Source organism: Macrosteles quadrilineatus, unplaced genomic scaffold (assembly GCF_028750875.1).
Source record: "Macrosteles quadrilineatus isolate MER2022 unplaced genomic scaffold, UCM_ALF_1.0 Scaffold_1__1_contigs__length_201487025, whole genome shotgun sequence".
Taxonomy (NCBI): Eukaryota; Metazoa; Arthropoda; class Insecta; order Hemiptera; family Cicadellidae; genus Macrosteles; species Macrosteles quadrilineatus.
This window is the reverse complement of record NW_026542594.1, coordinates 196,829,966-196,845,683: the sequence shown is the minus strand read 5'-3', so window position 1 is coordinate 196,845,683 and position 15,718 is coordinate 196,829,966. Positions and strand designations below refer to the sequence as shown.

The 15,718-nt window shown below is 35.0% G+C and overlaps 2 protein-coding genes across 4 annotated transcripts in view; one reads left to right on the top strand and one right to left on the bottom strand.

Annotated features, from left to right (window-relative positions):
- Positions 1-189: 189 nt before the first annotated feature.
- LOC128983480 (histone H2A.V) lies at positions 190-6,842 on the top strand. The gene is made up of 5 exons (XM_054402777.1): positions 190-307; positions 456-533; positions 4,153-4,266; positions 5,456-5,585; positions 6,211-6,842. The coding sequence occupies exons 1-5, from the start codon at positions 305-307 to the stop codon at positions 6,270-6,272; spliced, it is 387 nt and encodes a 128-aa protein (XP_054258752.1). The 5' UTR covers positions 190-304; the 3' UTR covers positions 6,273-6,842.
- Positions 6,843-14,261: 7,419 nt separating this feature from the next.
- LOC128993517 (uncharacterized) overlaps positions 14,262-15,718 on the bottom strand; it is an 80,536-nt gene continuing 79,079 nt past the window's right edge. For all 3 annotated transcript variants that reach the window (XM_054417477.1, XM_054417494.1, XM_054417486.1), the window contains one exon: positions 14,262-14,473. The gene's annotated coding sequence lies outside the window, so the exon portion shown is untranslated. The remainder of the gene's footprint in view (positions 14,474-15,718) is intronic.

Below are 15,718 nucleotides of genomic sequence, written 5' to 3'. Positions count from 1 at the left end.
GGGGTATTTTTATTTTAAGATATTTTTAATAATCAATCATTATAATACTGTTTATACACATTCGTTTGTATTTATAGATGTCCTGGAACATTTTCTTCTTCTATGTCCAGGGGTTTAACGGTTTATCCAATAATAATCGATATCTGCATCACTGGCATACTTCATTTTCAAACCTGTGTCTCCCATTGGTTACTGTTGGTCACATGACCCCTTCTTTATGCTTTCGAGAAAGAAGACCAGTAACGCTTCCATTTGGCGGTTCTACGTTAGCGTTGGTTTTTGACTCCATACTGCATCTAACAAAATGGTAAGAAATCCAAGTTAATCTGCTCTCTAATTGTATTTTTTGTCATGTTTTTCATATTTTTGTAGTGTTCAAAACGTAGTTTTCATGTTATAAATATACAATTCATGGAGTTAATTATTTGTCTGATGCAATTCTGTTTTGTATGTAGGCCGGTGGAAAAGCTGGAAAGGACTCGGGAAAAGCAAAAGCGAAAGCAGTTTCAAGATCTGCCAGAGCTGGTCTACAGGTAATTATTAATTTAATTGTGTTTTTGGTTTTAAAGGTTAAGATATCCATACATTTTCCCCAATTAGAGTTACAGAAATTTCAAACATTTTTTTCTTCCATTTTACCGCCAAAATGATCCCGCTCTAGGCCTAGCCTACTTTGTATTTGTATGTTGGTCTATGTCCAAGATAATATTTGCTATTTGTTCTTATGCCTTATTCATTTAAGAGATATGGGTAATATTACCTGCTATTGCCTATGGACTTGATAAAGAAGTCTTTGTCCCTGAATTAGGCTAGCCTAGGCCTAGGACCTGTTCGTTTATTAGGCCTAGCCTATAGGCTATGTAGCCTCAGAGTTATGTCAAGGTCAAGTCAAACTCAAAACTTCCCAAAGCATTTTTTTGTTTTTGTCTAAATAGCTTAAAACTTAATTTAGGCCCTAGGCCTAGACCTAACTTGGGCTGTTAACCCTCCGAGTGTCACGCGTCATAAAAACGACGCACAACACACTTTGTGTAGGGTCACGCGTCGCTTTTAAGACGCACAAACATCGTTTATGGCGTAGGCTCTATGACTGACTGAATCGGATTGAACTGGATCGAGTTAGGTATCGTTCTTTCCGTAATATTCTAAGCTTTCTCCAGAGGTCTGTCTCTAAGCGCTATTCATTTTAGTTCCGAAAATATTGTAGCAGACAGCTGACGTGCGTGTATTTGTAAACAGCTAGGTTCCCCCGGACCGATGACTGATGTGTTTTATTACGTTTATCATTGTTTTAGTGTTAAAAATCAAAAGTAGTGATATACGTGGTGCATTATAAGAAGATTTAAGTGGTTTTGAAGTGCTGGTTGATGATCCTGAAGAAGTAGGTAGTGATATTGATGTAAATTATCAGCCAGATTCCTAGCTATGGTTAGGCTATGCATTCTTAGCTAAACGCTATGTACTGAAATCCGTTTTTCGCTCATAACTTATTTATTTGATAACTTACCTCGCTATATGATTATATATTTGTAATCCTCATTAAATTTAGAACAAAGTGGCTATTTTCAAATATTTATAGGCCTATAATTTATACAATTTCATTGAGCGCGAACTTTTTTTTTTTTTGAAAATTTTCGAAATTATATTTTTTTTTACCTAAAAATTTTTTTTTGAAAAAATGTTCCTTATGTTTTATATATAATATTGAAGCCCATGATTTTCCAAACAAAATGGTATATAGAACATTAGAACTAACATTGTTTTAAGCTTCTCAGATCCGTTTTAATAAAACCTTGCAAAGGGGCCAAAAATAGGTGGACATTAAGGCCTAAACTATGGACACTCGGAGGGTTAAATTAATTTATTTTAGGCTCGGCTTTTAGTAAAAGTCTAATTTAGGCTAGGCCTAGGCCCAGGCCTAGATTTGAAATGCTTTAATAGCATTTTGATAGGCCTACATAACAGCCTAATTTAATAGGCTATTATAGAAAAAACAAGCCTAGCCTAAGTTAACTATTACAGTCAGACCTTGAATTGCGGTTAGCCTAGCTTAGGCCTATACATAGGCTAGTAAATAAACGTTGCTTGCCTTTTTATATTTGAGTTAAAATGTGTTAAACGCTGCTGCAACCTATTCCGACTAAGCCTATTGTATCTGTGAGGTAGCCTATCAATTATGACTATGAAACCCTTTGTGTGCCACACAACGATATATATCGTTTTGCACAACACATCTGAAAAATGCTGAAAATTACTTACTCAACCATACATCATCGTCGGTAATCTTACCGAAAAATGCATTGCAATGATTCTTTATATCATGCTGGCACGACTTTTGATCATGTGAGTTTTAATGGGCATATCCGTTGACTCGTTTGTTATGTAGGCCTATTAGGCTATAAAACAACGATGATTTCAATTGATTTCTCATACGATTGTGGTACGATATATAGTTCCATGGCACTTTTGGGATGGAAATTTACTTATAGGCCCCTACTTTTACCGATTTTTTTTCTTGCGCACTAAGTAGGCTTCACCCCCACAAAAAGCCTGGCACTTTTCGGATACCTATAGGTAGGGACTCTGGCACTTTTACTCGGAAAGTACCTAAATAAATTTCTGGCACCCAAAGGGTTAAAGATAAAGTTGTATTAGCCTAATACTAAATTTTTAATTTATTTAATTTTGTATGTGCTGACATACAATAGCTTAAGTCGCCTAAGCTACGAGCGCACAAGGGCTGTACGCCACGGAAGGCATTTTTAAGGGGTGGTGCGTGCACTTGGGTGGCATGGATGGGACGGGACAACCGCACATCCGCAATTTAAGATAGTCTGTCAGCTATAACTGTGAGTTCACTTTAATGGAGACTATGAGACAGTGGAGAATGGAGGAAATCTTGTGTGCCACCCACCCGGTCGGTACGGCAGCTCGGAAATGTCCAAGAGTTCTGTCTCTCGGACTTTTTAACAAACAGCGGAAGCTGCCGAACGTCCGCTACCGGTCGCCCCGCCGTAGTGGGTGCACTCATTTTACATTCAATGTTATTAACTTTTAAAAATTGCCGAGCCGGCTGCCTGTCTGTGCCGCCCTAGTGTATATGTAACTCTAGTCCGGATGTTTAACTTTTAAAACTGTAATTTGTAGGCCTAGGTTTAAGTTTAACTTATGTCTGGATTGGATATAGGCTGAGAAGGAGATTTTTTTTAAGTAAGTGAGATGGAAGAGGATACCGGTAATAATAAACTTTGTGGAACCTACCCTCAAAATATGTTAACTGTGCTTGACACCTTTTTTTGCGGTAGGCCTACTTTTGATGGTGTATCCGTGTACTTTGCTCCTGCTTTTACCCTTCCATTTTGAAATACTGAGTGCCTGTCAAGCACTTTTGTTTTGTGCTGCTATCTGTTGGTTTCTTGTAAAACTACGTCCACAGCTACAGTAGACCCTCTCTAATCTGGCACTCTAGTAATCCGGCGTCTTTTGACAGGTGAAGTCTTCCGCGATCGCAGCGAAATCATCAACATCTGCCACGGATGTGAATACATCATTATTATCCACTCCCGCGGTCACAAACACGTCATTGTCGTCTTGCGCGATCATCATAATATGCCTCATCCTATAGGATGAAACTAGATTTAACAATTTTTTGCTCATTCATACATGCAGTACATTTGCTATTCCCTTCACCCGCTTATCATACGCAACCGCAGCAAACAAGTTTAAGATAATTGGATACTTTGGTATTATACCGGCCACACCTAAATTGGTTACCGTTAGGTTCAAAGGTTATCTTACTATACTATAATAGGGCTGTGTTTACTCGAGTCTATGTGTAAACTATGTCTCCAAAATGGCATTTTTATGTACCATTTCCTTGTCCAATGTTAGTGAGACAAATTTTATGCAATGTTTATGCACTGCTGTATTACATGCAGTAAAAAAACACATTATGTATGCCCGAGGGGGGGGGGTCGCCCATCCCCCCCCCCTATCCACCACTGTTTATATGTGGTCGGTAGCCTATAATACCATGTGCCAATAATTGCCATAATTTTGATGTCAATAACTTCCAGTAGGCTATTCAAAATGTTCTCATTTCTGATTTCTTCAAGGCAGATCAGTAAAATTAAGACACTTGTAAATTTTCAGTTTCCTGTGGGCAGAATTCACCGACACTTGAAAAACAGGACCACCAGCCATGGTCGCGTCGGTGCCACTGCTGCGGTGTACAGTGCTGCCATCCTTGAATACCTCACAGCTGAGGTAGGCCTATCTAACATATAACTAAAATAGTTAAGTTTTTATTTTCAAATGCCAATTAAATCATGTTGCTGGAAAATTTGTGAGCTTCACAAAAATTAGCAAATTTTTTGTCTGGCCCATAATTTTTGAAATTTTACTGATGGAAATTTTACTTAGGCTAATCGTATGAGCTGAAATTTTGATTTTTAATAGCTTCCTCTTGAGTTCTAATCCTTCTTCGTACTAAAAACATTTTTAGACCCCTTTTATACTCTGTGGAATACAGGCTGCGATTGATGGCAGATGCCTCAAGTTTGTGTGGTCGGTGGCCTAGTTAGTTGATGGTGGGAATGTAAGGGCTACCAATCTAATATTTAATACAAGTACGATAACTTAATTTGGAGCGAGTCTAGTGATGGAGAAAAGAAAAAGTTAACTACAGTAGACTCCCTCTTATCCGGACGCCTTTTAACCGGACATTCGTTTAACCGGACTAGACTCGGCGGAAATGAAATCTCTTTGACCGGCAAATTTTTATCAGCACATAGGTTTAACCCTACATCTGCTGGAAGCTGGCGGTACTGAAACGAGTTTTCTTGTGGGAAAAGATTTGAGATACGTGATCACGTGTCTAAACACCATTTTCTCCTAAATTTAAGTCCAACTATAGGCCTACAGTAAACGGTCTGTTTTAACGTGTTTTTTGGGGACATCGGTTTAACTGGAAAACCCGTTATCCGGACTGGCCTTGGTCCCGAAGAGTCCGGATAAGAGGGAGTCTACTGTATGAACTTGAATGGAGTGTGTAAAATATTATGTTGAATTATTTATATTTTTCTACCCAGTCATTAAGATTTCATTCTTTAAAATTATACACAAATTAAAATTATATTATTATTAGACAAATTATACAGGTCGCGGTAGGGGAGTGCTTTGTTTTGAACACAAAGATACCGTAGTGCAGCTTGCGGAATGCTGCAGAGTATAAAATAAAATCTCCAAAATAACGCAACGTACCTTGAGGCCAAATGTAGGTCGCGCATCTAGCCCTGGTATTAAAGCTCAACTCTTGGTAAATAGTAATAGCCTAGTGTTTAAGCTCCTATTGAACACCCGCAGTAGATAATGACTTCTTTTCTTTTCTAATTGCTGGTTAATCTTTACATTTTCATAGAGACTGGGAGATAAATAGAAATCTTCAATTTTCCAGGTGTTGGAGTTGGCTGGAAACGCTTCAAAAGATTTGAAAGTAAAGAGAATCACCCCAAGACATTTACAGTTGGCTATCAGAGGAGATGAAGAGCTCGACAGCCTCATCAAAGCCACCATCGCTGGCGGAGGTGAGTCTTTGAGATACAGGAATATAATTCTGGGTCATTATGTAACAACTCAACAAAGTTGAGATACAGGAATATAATTCTGGGTCATTATGTAACAACTCAACAAAGTTGAGATACAGGAATATAATTCTGGGTCATTATGTAACAACTCAACAAAGTTTATATTTCAATGAAATTTCATATTTTACAGTCATCTATTTATATTTTGAATATAAAACATAACTCCAATTGTCCGACTCAACTCAAGTAAAAGAGGTTTGGTTTATCTAGTTGCAGTTTGCGGTAATCTGAGGAATAACTTAATTTAAATATTTTGGCCTATAAATGAATTCCATAATGCGTCTTGTCCAGTGTCAACGAGTAAATTATTTAAAATGTGTGTAATTATGAATTTCCTTTGAAACTTTTTGATTTAAATAAAAATCAAACATCCATGCACATGAGTGTTAGTTGTTGCTCATAAATATAGCCTATTGTCAAACTGTCAAGGATAAGTATCACTGTTTTAATTAATAATGCTGGTAAATATATTAATTGGATGTCTTCTGATTAATTATTTGCTCTTTACCCCAGTTAATCTTTATCCAGATTGTGACCAATCTAATGACAACATGTTTTGTTCTAGGTGTTATTCCACATATCCACAAGTCCCTGATTGGAAAGAAGGGTTCTCAGAAGCCTGCGTAAAGTTGTGCTAAGTGATCTCAAACAGTGTGGATAAAACTTTTGTGTTTGTGTGAAGGACAATGTCACACTATTTAAACCCCTCGATTGTTTGAGGGACTTGTTTTTTTTTCATTAATTTAATGTGTCATTTCATTAAACTTTTTCATGAACTTTTTTAGATCTCAAGTGTAAGGCACTTGGAGCATGAATTTTTATATGGTTTCTATGATAAAGAGTGAGTTCTTTGCGCTCTAATAGTGAAGAGTTCAACTACGTGGTTTCAAGTTAGAATTTTAATGCACATTTATACACACTACTTAATTCCTTATTTGTTCAATAGCAAATTTCCATGTTCATTGTGTAAATAAAATTCTTTCATATTTTTAGGTTCTTTTTTAACGTCTCTTTGTTTCTAATTGATTTTGTGCTTTTCGCTCCGTAAATTTTTAAGACTAAAGTGAAAAATTGTGAACTGCCTTTCAGTATATGTTAGTTTTAATTACTAGATTAAGAGATTTGTGGTTAAAACAATAGTTGTTGTAGTTTTAAAGAGAAACAAAGAATTTCATAACAATAAAACGTTTAACTAAATTTGCTGGTCCTTTCTTTCCTTGTAGCGTCAATTAGTAGTAATGCAAAGACTTGATTATCCCTTAGTTCCCTGGTTGAACCAAAAAACCTATTTTTCCAAAAATTTTAATTTATCGCGCAGTAAACCCTCACTGACTCAACAAATTGTGGACCCAGAGGTCGAGTTATTATTGAAATTTTTAATGGTTTTAAATGAACCAAATGAATGGTTTGTTTGTCTGCATAACAGACTAATTTTACGTGTACATTTATTACTTAGATGAGTATTTTTACATTTGGTAAGCAATCTTCAAAGAAGTATTGAGTCAGGTGTTGACTGTCTAGTTCGTGAGTTTTTTCTGTATCGGTATAATTAACCCTTCCAGGGCTGTGGACGGATATATCCGTCAATCTTTGTTTACTTTCCAGGCTGAAAACGGATATATCCGTCCCGGGAAATTTCTTTTCTGGGTTAAAGATGGATATATCCGTCCAAAAAACGAATTGATATGCAATGTTTATAATACGGTAATAAACATTACACTGCATTATAAATTGGTTATTTGGTTTTTGTGGTTGGCAATAATAATTGCTGCAGCTGTTTCGGCTATTTTGCAACATAGTGTGTGTAACCATAGAGGTTGTTAGTGAGTGATGTTTACATTTTGTGTTTGGTACTTTATTTTTATGTTTTTGAGCTAAAGTAACTAATAAATGCAAACGATCTGAAATTTGAAGAGGTTATTGGGATGCTTAACAAAAGTATGTCTGAGAGGGGTTTTTTACTTGGTAGTGAAAATAATAGTATGGAATATATGATGAACCTGAAGAACAGTCTTTACGTAGTGGAAGTCTTGGTGGGAATGGGAGCGGAACTGAGTGGCTTAGATTTACTTCTGAATGTTAGATACATTTTTATGGATAAAAAATAAAACAAGGGAAGGAATAGCCTAAGGTTGACGGATATATCCGTCTGCTGCCCACAAGAATACTCAAGATTATTGGCAGTGTTCATATTTTGTGAGTATCACTGAGGGTGGTAGACGGATATATCCGTCAAATCAGATTTTATTTTCTTCATAACTTTTTTACAAAAATTAGTTCAGTCCTAAGGAAAATCTTTTTATGATCCATGAATTATTTCAAGTGAAATAAATTCAAAACGCAACCACTTAAGTTTTTAATTATTGGCAAAAAAATAATTAAGCTCCAGCCCATCATTTAATTTAGCCCTGGAAGGGTAAAAAACAAGTCTTTTTAACTTAATTGATTCTTATTAAATTTTGTTTATAAAAATTGCTAGTCTTATGTTAAAGCACCTCCAGTTTTTTTTCAAGATTTAGTGTGGTGCGCTGGCAGAGCTAGCTGGTGTAAACAATACTTGCTCTTGTTTTAAGTAAAGCTGCACTGGAAGTTGACAAGACCAAAGACTGGCAGTATCTCATGTCTTTTTTATCGTTTATTTAGACCCTTGGCTTGCCAATCGCATGTTGGGTATAATTGTGAGACACATTGTCTGTAAAACAAAATTTTCTTTTTTTGCACAAATTGACTAGCCACCGAACAATACTTTCAATGCAGATCTGAGATCTTGCTAAGTGTCTCACATAACACTCGTATTCATTTGAGGTCACTTTCAACTAGATCATGAAGAAATGCTTTTGAGGTCAGCATTAACATGAGAAGTGGCAACATAACACAATTGGAGTCATAGGACAAAGGGTAAAATGACAATCATCAGCGGGAAAAAGTGGTGCTGCTGTTAATACTAGGAAATGTAGTGGTCAATAACAGTTCAGGCTGTATACTGCCTGTTAGGTTTTATTAAAAATATCCAACGTGATTTATTCCCATATTGTTCAATTACCTCCGCAGTAGCAAACCTGCAGACTAAGTAAATTTTCATTTCCCTGGTTGGATTTACACTCAAAAGTATCTTTATAAATAACACATGTATTCCATATTTAAATAGAATTAGTTTAACGAGTACTTAGGTTTGCTGCAACAGGGAGGGTAAGAAAGTTTTATTTTTGTAAAATGTTAGTTTAGTAAGAAATAAATGCATTTTCCAAATTTGATCAAAGTATGTTCATTAACAAGCAAACGTATTCAACAAGCAGTTGACTTATTCTCCATAAAAATAAAATGAGAATTTAAAATTTTTTGGAATTTTCTCCTTTGTTTTTCTCCTCCTTTTAACCATTAGGCGCATAGTAACACTTATATATGTACTAAATTATTTCTTTTTAAAGTTCTACATCATGGTTTGGAAAGAAATTGCCGAATTTTATGTTTTTTGTCAAAAAAGGGGAAAAACAATTTTTGCCCCATAAAACCCCCGTTCCCATGGTCCGATCATGCTGGTTCAATGTAGGTTTACACCTTTATACCAAAATCCAATAATTTTTTATCGAGTTATCGTGTTAACGGACTCAGTAAACTTGAATGGATGGTGATTTTGCTTCTAGGGACCTAAAAAACGCAAAAGTAAATCCGTCTCGAGTCCAGGTATATTAGTATGAGTATTACGTTAGTAGCTTATTCCCTATATGGGAAATTCGCTAAAAGCAATGTTTGAGAAAATTATCATTATTATGTCCAAAACCAAACCTCTGGAAAAGTCCCATAATATTGTCCAAACCTATATAGGCCTATTAGCATTGACTATTGGATACTAAAGTCATCAATGCTTTTACAGTAGAACCTCGATATAAATACTCTTATGGGGATTATTAACTAAGACTTGTTATCAAGGTTGACTTCTTATCGAGGTTTGCTAATACCAGTGGCAGACTAACCATAAGGCACACTAGGCACATGCCTAGGGGCGCCCGCCGCGCGGCGCCGCTGATGGCCGGGCGCTTGGCATGAAAGCAAGGCGTTAACCTAAGAACATACTTTCAATTTTCATAATTCCTTAACAGTTTGGTTTTTGTAGTAAAACTGTTAAACAATGAACAATACTTGATACAAAGAACATTAGGCCAAATGGTAATTGACTATCATTATTTTTGTCATTATATTGTATTTAAGTATTCTGTTACATTAAGAAGAAAAATACTAGTTTAAAAGAATTTTTCCTGTTTAAAAACCAACAAACTGTTTTTAGTGTTTAAAAAGTATTAGGAATTACTACAAGATCTTAAGAATAATAAGTCAGCAAACTTAACAAACCTTGTGAGCTGTCTTATATTCAATCTTCTTCGCCAATTACTAATTCTTGTTAAATACACACACTTTTTTACCAAGTCAAACTCATGGAATGACTTATTGTGAGCTAGCAAGTGTTACTTGAGCAACCAAAAATAAGGTAGAAATTGAATTTTAAACACTAGCACATTCTGTGTGGCCCGTATTACACTGTAAAACATTTTATAAAACATATTTTATAAAATATAGGTTTCATTGATCATAAAATATTTGAAGAATGGTTCTTTAATAAAAGACGTAGGTCTATGGTTTACACTACGTAAAATATACATGCAAATAAATTGTCATTGTTGATCAAATATATTGGTTTAGTTTGGTTATGTACTTAAGAGTATTAAAACGTCATTGAAACTGTTGGTCTAGCACTTGTAATCAAGATTATAATGGATAATGCAGCATTCTATGCTAGTTTAAGTACATTAAGTGCTATAATATTGACTGCTATATTGAAGAAAAGGCAATGTCGCCGACGCAAGCATGTCTGGGTTAAACCATGGATTGCAAGGCGTGGCGATAAAGGGATTCATCAAAACCTAATAAAAGAATTATTAAGTGAAGACAAGAAAAGCTATATCAACTACATGAGGATGGACAATAATACTTTTGCATATGTTTTATCAAAAGTGACACCCTTTATAAAAAGACAAGACACTCACTTAAGAAATTCTATTAGTGTCAAAGATCGTCTCATGATCACCCAGAGATTTTTAGCAACCGGAGAGAGTTACAAAAGTCTGCAATACAGCACCCGCATACCTCAGTGCACAATATCAAAGATAATACCTGAAACGTGTGCTATATACAAGTCGTTAAAGGACGACGTTTTAAAGGTAGGTAAACAGCAATTTATTTCTTGACAAAATTTTATTTTAATATTATAAAGACATAACACACATACAAAAACATAATATTATAAAGCAATATTGTCTACATCTCTGTTTCATCGGCACTAACCATATTGTCATTTAAATTAGACAATTGTATAGCATTCGCTATTACATCATTAGACAAACCACTTGCATTCTGTACAATTATAGTTGGACTGGTTGCAAATGAGTGTATGGATGAATCAGTACTTGATAGTATAGATCCGGACTCTACAGTATCCCAAGTATCCATCAGTATCTGCTGGATTTTTATTTTAGCCTGGCGTACCAAATATGCATTGTAGGACTCAGTGTTGATGGACCGCAGTTCAGCAGCAACAAATTTCCCAAATGTATCGAATGAGTCTTCATTAACGAAACTTGAGATCTCTCTTTAGCCAGCTAAAACATCTGTCATTGTTGTAGTAGCCTGCAGTAATAAGTTATCAGGATTGACAACCTTTTGCCTCTTGCTCTTTGATTGGCCAGTTATTGTGCTACAACTCTGGAAAGCGCTACTCGAAGGCCTATTTAGTGAGGTATGTTCAACATTATCTTCTGGCTGAACCTGTAACAAATATCAAGACCTGAAATTACATTGTATAACCAAAATATTCATTATAAATATTATATCAAATCAAGTTCTCAAAACATGGGTACCTTAACAATGTTCTAAAAACAACATTGGACTGTTGTGACATTGTAGCAGTAGATATGATGTAACCTACTTACTTAAAGTAGGCCTATAAGAGGTCACTGTGAACGTCAACAGAGAAACAGAAATCTGCTTTATTATTATTATTTATATTTTGTTCTATATCAAATATTGTACTGGATAAAATATCCCCTTTCTAGTATGTTTTTGTTTTCTTGTTCAAGTGCCTTCGACTGAAGACTAATGGATCCAAATTGCAAGCGAATTTGAAAACCAATGGAATGTGTTTAACACCATAGGCGCCATGGATGGAAAACATATACGTATAAAATGTCCTGAATCTGGAGGCTGACATTTCGTTAACTATAAGTCATACAACAGCATTGTATTTTTTGCTCTTGTGGATGCAAATTATAAATTCCTCTACATAGATATTGGAACAAATGGTCGAATTGGTGATGCTGGGGTGTATGCAAAAAGTAAACTGAAAACATGTCTTACTGACAGAACAATACTGAATATACCTGCCGAAAGAAAACTTCCCAATGTTCCAAACACTACACCATTCGTCGTATTAGCAGATGATGCTTTTCCACTGAGCTACAATGTCATGAAGCCATATCCCATGAAAAACATTACGACTGAAGAAAGAATATTTAACTATCGATTGTCACGTGGACCGAGAATTGTTGAAAGTGCTTTCGGGATTCTTGCAAGCAGATTTTGTGTATTCTTAACAGCAATTAATCTTGGGTTACCCTCATAACCCAAGCTGCTTGCACCTTGCACAACTTGTTGGTTGATAAGAGAAGGCATTTGTATACAAGACAAGAAACTCATGTCCTCACTGAAGATGGTTATCAGTTTTTAGTAGCGGACAGCACTGAGGAACATGAACAAATGGAACCTATAAGTAAGCAAATTACAATTGATCAAAATCGAAGGAGATAAGAGACATTTTAAAAACTTTTACAATGGACCAGGAAAAGTGCAGTGGCAAGACAAGTATCATGAATGGATTATGCGTAATTGTAACTTTTGTGATTGTGTACAGTAATAGTTGTGAATTATGCAGACTACAAATTCCTGGGTTAATGATATTTTGAATCGTAGCCAATTATCTTAAAAAGGAATATTCAGGAGAAAAAATATGTTTACTTTGTTATTAAAGATCTTAACTTACTTGATCATTCTGTATAACTGATGGTTCATCTTCATGGTCAAGATTGCTTTCAGATGTATCAGCATCAGTTGAGTCCTCCAGAAACTTTAGCATGGGATACCAATAGACTGTTGGTGTATAAACATCATCGCTGTTGGCACCACTTTTAATACTGTTTATTACCTGTAAATAACATAAGTTTGTAAACATTATTTTCTAATTTACGTTCATACTGTACATTAAAACAGAAAGTTTAAATCAATGAAATGCTAACCATTCCTTCGGTACAATATTGAGGTTATGTTGTATATATTCTATGGTTTAGGCTAGTATGTTATTTGCACAATGATGTAACATTTGATATTATTACTATTTTCAAAATAAAACCACTTTTAAAAACATTAGGTTTTACTTACCTTTAATTTTTCCATTAAATATTGGCTTCTAAGTCCATTTATTTTCTTTTTCACATCTGCAAGTCTATTGCAGGGGTCTCCAAACTACGGCCTGTGTTGAAACTTAACCCTTTGAGTGCCAACGTCCGGGGAACCGGACGTTTTTAAAACGAGCCAAAAGTGCCAACGTCCGGCTGACCGGACGTTTTGTAATGATCGAACAGTTGTCATAACAACCGAATGGATACTCGGATTCTTTTAACCCATATATTAACATCGAGTCGAAAGTTACTAGATGCAATACATCGATTTTTGTTGGTCGAAATATCGAAAATTCGATTTTTACGAAATTTTAACCTAAAAATCGCCAGATCGCGCTCGGCATTTTTAGCGCGACCTTCGGGAAAAATCATCGGCATTTTTTGAGCGTTACTTTTATTTCTCGCCTGGCACTCTAAGGGTTAAAAACACTCTAAGTAGACAGTTTTATTTATAATTTTGTTTGGAAAATTATGGGCTTCAATGTAATATAAGTTATAAAAAATTACAAAAAAAAAAACTTAACAATTTTTATGGTTAATATTTCTTAGAAATGATAAAATAAATGGAAAAGATTTAGGTTTGCGCTCAATACAATTTTTTAATTTATAGGTCTATATTTTTTTAAATAGCCACTTTGTTCTAAATTTTAAGAGGATTCCAAAAATATAATCATATAAGGAAGTAAATTTGCAAATAAATAAGATAAGCGTGAAAAACTGATTTTAATATACTACCTACTTCTTCAGGATCATCAACCAGCCCTTCAACATCACTTAAATCTTCTTATAATGCACCAATCACTACTTTTAATTTTTACCACTAAAAAAACTATAAACATAAAAAACATCAGTCATTGATGTGAGGTTAACCAAGATGTTTACAAATATGCACGTCATCTGTCTGCTACAATATGAACTAAAATGAACAGTTTCTAGAATCAGGCATCAGGAGAAAGCTTAGAATCTGCCAAAAACAACGATACCAATCTCGATCCAGTACAATCCGATTCAGTCAGTCCCAGAGGCTTTGCCGGAAATAATGATTGTGACCGGGTGTGTTGTGCGTCGCTTTTGCAACGCTTAACACTCGGAAGGATAAATAAGTAACACATTTGTAATGTAAATTGGCAGTTAAATTTATTTCTTTACAAAAATTGATTACAAATTCACATTTTATTTACAAAAGACATCACCATACAAATACAATAGCAAAATATTAATTTTACATAATTAATGTACCTAAGTTTTATATCTAACAAAGTCAGATCAAAGTTACACTAGGGGATATGTTTTTTAAACTAAGTTGGGACTTGAAGTCAAAACCTGTAACAGAAAAAAATCATTTTATAGTGATGGGCGATACGGGTCAATGTATCGATACTGCGTATCAATACGTATCGGAACGTGGTGTATCGATACGTGTATCGTATCGTATCCATTGATTTTTATCTGTATCGGATAAAATATCGTATCGTATTGTTTATTTATAATAAAAAAACACAGGGATAATTAATTGAACCAAAAAGTACTAATAACGATGGTGGGTATGCCACTTACACATTAAATAGTATAATATGGACAATGAGGGTCCCCACTCTGTGTTCGCTGGTCCCCACTTCCATTAATGGTGGCCCTAGTTTTGAGGTTATTTGCAAAACATAGCTGAAAATACACGTTTTATCAGTGTTTTTGAAGATGCTAGGGTAAAATATAAAATTTCCACTACTACTTTTGAGGGGAGGAAGATGGGAAGACAAATTTCTTACCATAAAAATAAGATTTATATTAATAAATAAACAATACGATATTCAATACGATATTGGCTATAGGTGTATCGATACGGCCATATTGATACACTCCCACGTATCGATACAAAATATCAATATTTTGCGGTCCTTGTATCGATATCTGTATCGATACGCACATCACTATTTAAGAATAAGATTATATAGGTTGGAAAAATCGTCCCGGGACAGATAAATATTTTACAAATTAATAAAAAGAAAGCATCAAAACTTGGAACTAAGCTACGGGTCATCAAAATCTATTTTACAAATTACTCAGCAAATATCCTACCTCCTCAGGGGGACGGCCTGCTAGGAGTCGGAAGAAAATCTTAAGTGTTAAGCATGAGTTAATATGCACAACAAATTAAAGGTCTTAATTAGTGAAATACAATGCGTACCTGTACGCATACGCATGGTTTCATATGGGCAAACAAGGCAAAAATAGTAGCCCTTCAAAGATTAATTGAATTTGCTTAAATGGCTGTCATTTTTAACTCAGTTGTTCTTTTGAGCTCAAATTTCATAGGAGGTAGTATATCGTTGCATTGCAAATTACCGAATTTGACTTAATTTATTTACTTTTGTCATACATTTTTTTGCAACAGCATGATCGCTCTGATAGTGTTTATTTTAACTATCCATTCTCATGGAACCACATCAAGTTCAACTGTTTAGGAACAGAGAATATTAAGCATAAGAAAGCATCAACTGTTCTTACAATCCACGTGAAGGCGCTAAAGTACATTTTACTTATTTTTGTACTTTTTACATACTAATATTC

Coding starts and splice junctions, on each gene's coding strand:
- LOC128983480 (XM_054402777.1), top strand. Junction 4,267..5,455: donor TTGAATACCTCACAGCTGAG/GTAGGCCTATCT, acceptor TCAATTTTCCAG/GTGTTGGAGTTGGCTGGAAA. Junction 5,586..6,210: donor AGCCACCATCGCTGGCGGAG/GTGAGTCTTTGA, acceptor GTTTTGTTCTAG/GTGTTATTCCACATATCCAC.